Here is an 8,625-nt window from a genome sequence, read left to right as displayed (position 1 = left end):
TCTGTAGGCTCAGATTGTGACCAGACAATAAAAGCAGGTATAGGGAAAAGTTTTCTATCCCAATTGCCTAAATACTAAAATGAGTGAACTAGAGGGCATGACATCACATTAGGATATTGATATACTAGGCAACACAGACACTTGGTGGAAAGAGGATAATCAATGCGACACGGTACATAGGAATGACAGAGTAGGCTGTGCTGGTGAGGGAGTGGCACTGTATGTACAGGAAAGCAGAGAGTCAAATAAAAGTAAAAATCTTAAATGAATTCAATTGTACCATAGAATCTCTATGGATAGAAATTCCATGCTTGAGCAATAAGCATATAGCAGTAGGAATATGCCACCACCCACCTGACCAGGATGGTGACTGCGGTTGCGAAATGCTCTGGGAGATTAGAGAGACTATAAAGGTAGAAAACACAATAATGGGGGGATTTCAACAATCCTCATATTGACTAGCTATATGTCATCTCGGGAAAGAATGCAGGGATAAAGTTTCTAGACACCATAAAAGATGGCTTCTTGGAGCAGGTTGTCCTGGAACCCACAAGGGGAGAGGCAATTCTTGATTTAATCCTCAGTGGAGTCAAGAGGTGAATATAGCTGGACTGCGACCATAATATAATTACATTTAACATCCTTGTACAGGGAAAAATGCCAAAGACACACACCACAGTCAGGGTGACTGGGCAACAAAATGGCAGATGAAATTCAACATTGATAAATGCGAAGTAATGCACATTGGAAAACGTCCCAACTATAAGTACAAAATGATGTGGTCTAAATTAGCCATTACCATTCAAGAAAGAGATCTTGGAGTCATTGTGGATAGTTCTCTAAAAACATCTGCCCAATCTGCAGCCGCAGTCAAAAAAGCAAACAGAATGTTAGGAACCGTTAGGAAAGGGATAAGACAGAAAATATCATAATGCTGCTATATGAATCCATGGTACACTCACACCTTGAATACTGCATGCAGATCTGATCACCTCTTCTCAAAAAAAGATATATTAGAATTGGAAACGGTTTGGAGAAAGGCAACAGAAATTATTAAGGGTAAGGAACGGCTTCCATATGAGGAGAGATGAAAAAGACTGGGATTTTTCAGTATGGAAAAGAGATGAGTAAGAGGGAATATTATAGAAATCTATACAATCATGCCCGGTGTGGAGAAGGTGAATAAGGAAGTGTTATTTACTCCTTCGCATAACACAAGAACGAGCGGTCACCCAATGAAATGAATAGGCAGCAGGTTTAAAACAAACAAAAGGAAGCATTTCACACAGTGCACAGTCAACCTGTGCAACTTGTTGCCAGTGGATGTTGTGAGGGCCAAAATTATAACGGGGATCAAAAAAGAGTTCATGGGGAATGAGTCCATCAATGGCTATTAGCCAAGGTGGTCAGGGGTGCACGCCCATATTGTTGGTAGTGTCTATACCCTTTGATTGCTGGAAGCTGGGAGTGGATAATGGGATGGATCACTCGATGATTGCCTGTTCTGTTCATTCCCTCAGGATACTGGGCTAATGGACCATTGGTCTGACCCGGTATGGCCGTTCTTCTCCTTTATTAGCTCAGGGTATATTGTTTCCAGATGCTGAAGGTGTTTGCAATGTTTGGTTTGCTGTGCACATAACTGGGCCATGTTTTTGTCTCAGGCAGGGAACTCCATGTGTGTGCCACTTGGGGAGCAGGGGTGTAAAAAGAGCAAAATAAAATGAACCCAATGTTGTCTGATAAGGACATAACCTCTGCTTCTCCAGATGCTTCCCTCACATCCATACCACTCTAGACCCCTCAGCAGCAGCTGCTTCTCTAGCTGTAATGATCTTTTAATTCCCATCTCCATTGTGATGGAGAAGAGTGATCTGAGTATTAGGACAGGGTACATCTGAGGTTTCATCTAACACTGGCTGCGTGGCCTTGGGCAAGTCACTTAACCCCGGTACCTCAAGTCTCTCCAGCTGTAGAGCAGAGGTAATCCTGCCTTATGGGAAAGTTGGAAGGTTTAGTTGCGGTCTGCACAGTGCTGTTAGGAAGAGTGCTACTAAAGTGCTTAATGCTATTAGAGCCTCTGCAGTATTGCTGATAACCTCTCTGTTTCCAGCTGGGCCAATGACCTTTTCAAATCCACATTTATTGTCTGTGGTCTGTTTATCTCACTGGAAGTGAGGAAGATACAAAGCTTAGTTGTTTGAAGTTCCTCCTGGGATGTCCAAGTTGGCTCGCTGAACAACCGTTCCCTTTTCCTCTTACAGCTGCCCTTCTCCCTCCACTCAGTCAGATCTATTACAATTATTTTGCAGAGAATGGACTGGACAGCAGCAGGTGCATTTGCTGTACTGGGAGAGCCTTTCTTGGAAGGATTCCTCTATTTCCTCCTACATGTTTTGTGACAGTGCCTTAAAAGCAACAGAAGGAGGCATGGAGTCTGCAGGTGGGCACAAGCTGCCAAATAAAGACGTCCACAGAACTGGTGTGAACTTAATGACGTGCTGTCAGCATTATATACTGGCTCTAATGGCGGAAAAAAGGCTCCAGTGAAACGGATCAACAGCTGGGTCAATTTCAAAGCCTTGGATCAGTGCCCACATCCCCCTTTAGATGAGTTAGGTAACTAGGAACCATAGCCAAAGAGCCCCTGAAGTAGGGCCTTTAATCATTTTAAATGAAATAAAATGGGAGGAGGGGTTGTTTTGTTTGCCCACAGTCTAACTCGTTCTCCAGAGGGGAGATTGGAAGAAGGCAAACTTCCAAAATTTGCCTTAGATCTAAAAGAAAAGCAACTCCTAATCTGTAATCTTTACTCAAAAATTCCCCCCTCTCTCTCTCTATAGCAAAATATTTTATGTGACTGAAAATCCTTATCACAGGAAGGCTCCTGGGTGGCATCAGTTAAATTTCCAGGGATGATGTGTCTATACCCCCAAAAGTATCATAACTGATTCTCTTGCTTGCAGTCTCAGTGGCGGGGTTAAGGATGCCGTATGCTTCTCTTACCTTTTGAGGAGGACCATCCAGAGCAAGGTGAAGGTGGTGTAAGGTGATGCTGCTCATGCTATATAGGGGCAGAATAGGGAAAACTGGCCCTCATTGGCCCGTTTCGTCTCCAGGCCTGCCCATCCAGTACCTGTTACCAGCATGATGTTCATCTCAAATGTGCCGAGTTTGTTATTAATGAGGGAAGATTAACTCTGTAGTTCCCCCTTTTGTTAATAGGCATAGAAACCAAGCTGTCCATCGACCTCAGAGCACACCTCATCTCCACTGTCACTAGCACAAATGAGAGAAGATGCAGCAGAGCGGAATCTCTTTTTCTCGGCTTTCATATCATGCTTGTCACCAGGGGCGGCTCCAGGCACCAGCACACCAAGCACATGCCTGGGGCAGCAAGCCATGGAGGGGCGCTTTGCCAGTCGCCACAAGGGTGGCAGGCAGGTTGCCTTTGGCAGCTTGCCTGCGGAGGGTATGCTGGTCCCACGGCTTCGGCGGACCTCCCGCAGGCGGGCAGCCGAATCCACGGGACCGGGTATCTCCCACAGGCAAGCCACCAAAGACAGCCTGCCTGCCGTGCTTGGGGCGACAAAATACCTAGCGGCCCCTGCTCATCACAAGGGTGTCTGAGCACTGGGAGCAAGAGGGGCAAGCTTTCTGTTGGCTCTCCAAAAAAACAAATCAGTGTGTCTTGCATTTGGCTGGAGAACTCCATATGGAAACACCTACGCACTTCCAGGGTTCCGGTGACTCTGCCTTTCTGCTGCCTGCTAGCGTGGTTGTTCAGACAGTTCCAATGTTGGCAACTAGCCCGCGTCTGGCCCAGCAATTTACAAGAAATCGGACTGCCTGCGGCACAGTTTTGTGTTCGAGACAATGTTTTCAATTAGGGAGCAAACACACAGATTGTGTACTTTGTAGGCGGGCACCTCTTCCTGGGGCCTCCAGATTTATTTATGAAGTTGATTAAAATATTAAGATACTTTGGGTAGGAAGCTGCAAATGTGCTACAAACTTCCATTTTATTATTTTTGGGGCCATTCCAGTCAGCATGAGATTTTTTCCCCACTTTCGTCCATGTCACCTGCTACCAAATTACAGTAAAAGACGCCTTTCGTGTAGTTCAGTGACGTGCTGCGTGTGTGTTCCCGGTGCAGTTAGGAAGTGGGTTGGCTAGCAGGAAGGCAATGATAGGCCAGAGATGTTTCTGATTGAGAAGGTATCCAGTCGAACTGTCTGGGTTGGGGCCTTCTAGTCACGTCATCCTCATTGTTTAAAAACAATGCTAATTTGCATGTTACAGCACCTTTCCTTGAAGCAACCCCTTAGGCTGGTTTCAGGTCCATTTTTCAGATTAATAATGTGCCAGATGCAGTGCTCCAGAATATAAACAGCCTATGTGGCTTATCTTCCAGTGGGGGGGAATAATCACCGAAGGGCTAGGAACAACCTGGTCTCTCGGCCTGGTTGGAATGAAGATACTCCTGGAGAGAGGACACTCTCCGCCTCCTGGTGGAGGAGACAATAATGGCCTCACTTGAGCACCTAGGCTGCTGAACAGCAGTTGAAGCCTTGTAGGTGATGACTTACCGTTCCACTGGGAAGGTGAATGCCACAGCCAGGGCTACCAAGAGTGGGGTGGAGGCGATAAGGGGGCTGTATAGAAAAGGAATCAGAACAATGCAAGGGAGTGTCTCAGCACCATGCAGTTAGATGTTCACTCTCTCCCCATTGCTTCTGGGCAGTGAATCCCAGTGCTATGTGCTACAGCTGGAGGCGAGGGAGAGCCCACACACAGAAGCCTTGGTAACGGCACTGCATGGAATAGAAAATAGAGCGCCCTGCCTGTGAGGCCACAGTCAGGTGAAATTAACTCCGTGGCATGTTGCCCTCCATAAGGCAGTGGCGCTATGGAACTAGGGGTTCTCTGCAGCCCCATATGAAAGAGCCAAAGGTTCAGATCTCCTAGCCATTCACCCAGTGGGGGCCAACATTGTCCCCTTAATGCACCTGTTTGCTGGGGGAGGCAGTGCACCGCAGGAGCTAAAGCAGGGGGCTAGATGTCAGGAGACCTGGACTCTGTCACTGACCTGCTCTGTGATCTTGAGCAACTCCACAGATTCCTTTGTACCTCACCTCCCTCGTCTGTAAAATGAGGATAATGTTACTCACCCACCTTTCTAAAGTGTGTGGAGAGCTATGGATTAAAAGCACTACATGACAGCACTCTTGCTATTATTTACTTTAGTCATCAAATCCAGAGTCTACTCTAAATTATACCCTTGTAAATCTGGAGTAACTCCACTGTCTCTCTGGAGTGGAGACTCTCTGGATTTGAATTAGCATACCTGGGAGCAGAATCTGGCCCTCTGAATATTTCACACTAACCCATTTTCCAAGGGATTCCAGGAAGCTGCACAGTCTGAATGATTAATGGCATCACAAATATGTAAACAACATATCGCCACATTTTCCTCTCCATTCAACAGGGCACTGCTATGGCAAACGTCCATTTATCAATATTTAAAAATAAAACAAACAAGAACTGCGTGTTATAAATAACTCACAAGAACAACTACGGCTGGGATGCAGGAGAAAAATTGCTAAAGGCCATAGCCAAAGGTTCACACCGCCCCACGATGTGTTAGTCTCCTGTCAATCATAGCATGTCAGGCCACACTCTAGGTAGAGAGGATAGAATGAAAGTGCCTTTGCAATCTCTGCTATTGTGAATCCTATAATATGTCCCATGTGTTCATATAAATGCTGTGGTCCATTTGAGTGGGAAAAGATCAAGTCAAGGGATTATCCCGGGTTCTCTGGAGGAGGGAAATGAACTGATACCCGGAAGGCTACAGCAATAAAGGAGTTTTTTTATAAACATAACCTAATTGCATTACTTCAAAGGCCTGAAGTTTATTGCCCTGCTTAATGATGTGTCTTGTTATTTATGGTGCAGCACGAGTCTTCTATTGATTTAATACACTTCCTTAAAGACTGTCATTGTCACAAGCGATAAAACGAAGCCATTCCGAGACAGCTCAATTATGTCACATTTATATAAAACAACCCAAATCACCCAGGGCGTTCCAGGAGCTACCACAACAGGGTAGGGAAACAGATGACAAGGATCATGGCAAGTTCTCAAAACGGCCTGCAGGCGACAGCCCAGTGGGCAGCTGCCCAGGGAAGATGAGGGATGGTGTGCGTCTGAGGAAAGGCAATGGCAGGAACAGAGAGATCGCCGATCCAGGGCCTAGCTGGAATTTTGGACTGACTCTGGGACACAGGCAGGCTTGTGTGCCTGGCTATTGGGCCAACCCAGGCCTTCAGTCTCCTTCTAATTACAGGCATGGTCCGAAGCGCCTGCAGGGTGGTGGTGAGAGGACTGGGGTTAGGGTGACCAGATGTCCCGATTTTATAGGGACAGTTCCGATTTTTGGGTCTTTTTCTTATATAGGCTCCTATTATCCCCCACCCTCCATCCCGATTGTTCACATTTGCTGTCTGGTCACCCTAGCCGGGGTGGTTTTGCAGCAGTGGGTTTGCCCGATGCAGCAGCTCCTCCCTGGGTTCCCCTTACCTTTCTGGTACTGGAGCCAAAGCTGCTGTTGGACCTTCTTGCTGGGGAAGTGGATGGTGCAGCTGAACTCTGATCCATACAGCGCCTCTTCGATGTAGTGAGAGCCGAACTGCTGAACGAACGACAGCAGCTCCTCCCGGCTGCTCTCCTTGCTTAGGATCTTCAGCACATTTGCAAATCCTGAAAGAGTGAGCATCTCATCGGTAAATACCCCAGGCAGGGCAGTCAGAAATTGGTCTGGGAGGAGTGGGCAGTGGGGAGTCAGAGTCCCTACTCCAAACTCTCTGATGATCCCTGAACACTCATGTGCCAGCTGCATTTCCTCCTCCTCTACCCCTCTCTGTGGCTTACATTATCATTTGCTAAACCATGGGGCAGCAACCTTTCAGAAGTGGTGTGCCAAGTCTTCATTTATTCACTCTAATTTAAGATTTTGCATGCCAGTCATACATTTTAATGTTTTTAGAAGGTCTCTTTCTATACATCTATAATATATAACTACTGTTGTATGTAAAGTAAAAAAGGTTTTAAAAATGTTTAAGAAGCTTCATTTAAAATTAAATTAAAATGCAGAGCACCCCGGACCAGTGGCCAGGACCTGGGACGTGCGAGTGCCACTGAAAATCAGCTCGCGTGCCACCTTCGGCACACGTGCCATAGGTTGCCTACCCCTGTGCTAAACACATGCTGTTCACCTGGGTCTGCAGCTTTCACACCTTTCTGTGGCTTCCTCTCCCTCAGGGATTTCACAAAGAAGTCACTGGTGACCGTGCTGCAGTGCACAAACATGCATGCCTTCCATGACTGAAGCGCTGTTCCTTTTTGCAGGATGCCCCGGGAGGTATGTCTGAAGCTTCATTTTGCAATTATCAGAGCCGGAGATGCTGCCCTAGCATAGGGATTAATTTATTCCATATCATACCATGGAGCATCCCCAGAGTTAATATTCTGGGCATGTTTGTTTATTTAAAAAGCTGAAAGTGCCCTGGATAGTTGGGATGGCAAGAAGGTAATTGGACACAGCTGGACTGCCAGCAGCTCCAGATGAAAGTGAGTAACCTTAAGGCACGTGTCCCAGCTCTAGGGATTGTCACAGGACACTTCCGTTGGAACAAGGCAAGGAGTACCCCGACGTGTCTCCAGATGGCCACTGTCCTGCTTTGAGCACATCAGCCCAGATTCACAAAGGAATTCAGGTTCCTAACTCCTGCTGATTTCAACAGGAGTTAGATGCCTTCTCCTTTGTGAATGTGGGCCAGTGTGACACAAAGAGTGCACAGAAGTACAAGGGGTTAACCTTAACTCAGTCGTCCCACTCCTTTGCACGGGTGCTCAGGAGTCCTCATTGGCTGCTTGGCAGACAGAGATCGGAGGGGTGCATTGGGGTCACAGGACAGGGCTGGACTTGAGGCTAGGGAAGTGTTCTGGCTGCAAACTTTCTCCTGGGAAGAAAGGCCCTTGCAGATGTCGTCTGTATTTTGTTTCTTCATAGCTGGTGCATCAGGTTTGCAGGGACATTGCCCCGTGATGCGATCTTGGTGAACCGTGACAAGGCCTAGGCATTTTGATGCAGATTAGACATTTGGATGCAATGAGTTTGTCCTCTGGGGCAAATTTTTACACCAGATGATCGAATACAAACCAGACTGCAATGGGGCCAGTCTCTCCAGGTTCTCACAAAGCACCCAGCCCTGGAGTATCTGAGCAGCTACAGAAAGGCTGTTGAAAAAGGTTCTTGAGACAGGGATCTTGAGGATTTGTGTAACAGTGATGTTCAGCCAGATTGCTCAAGAACAGCTGTGCAATTGGAAGCCTAGCAAATCTAGGTCAATAATCTCCTTGGTTAATTCCAAACTCCCACCATTCCAAGAGGTGCATGAGTCTGTATGTGTACAGGAGGCGGGGTTTAGTTTAGGGAGGCAGAGCCTTGTGGCATGACTAGGGGGTAGGGAGCCAGGAACTTTTGAAAAGGAAAGATGACCCAGTGAGCTGGGAGCCAGGAGACCTGCCCTCTACTGTTCCTCTGCCACTGCTGTCTCTTC

The 8,625-nt window shown here is 46.9% G+C and overlaps 1 protein-coding gene across 4 annotated transcripts in view; it reads right to left on the bottom strand.

Moving 5' to 3' along the window:
• ASTN2 (astrotactin 2) overlaps nt 1-8,625 on the bottom strand; it is a 595,125-nt gene that overhangs the window by 213,291 nt on the left and 373,209 nt on the right. For all 4 annotated transcript variants that reach the window (XM_050926897.1, XM_050926900.1, XM_050926898.1 and 1 more), the window contains one exon: nt 6,584-6,763. In XM_050926897.1, the coding sequence (XP_050782854.1) occupies nt 6,584-6,763 (180 nt within the window). The remainder of the gene's footprint in view (nt 1-6,583; nt 6,764-8,625) is intronic.

The sequence above is a fragment of the Gopherus flavomarginatus genome, chromosome 17 (assembly GCF_025201925.1).
Source record: "Gopherus flavomarginatus isolate rGopFla2 chromosome 17, rGopFla2.mat.asm, whole genome shotgun sequence".
Taxonomy (NCBI): domain Eukaryota; kingdom Metazoa; phylum Chordata; order Testudines; family Testudinidae; genus Gopherus; species Gopherus flavomarginatus.
Note: the sequence above shows the minus strand (reverse complement) of the source record. Positions and strands in the feature narration are given on the sequence as shown.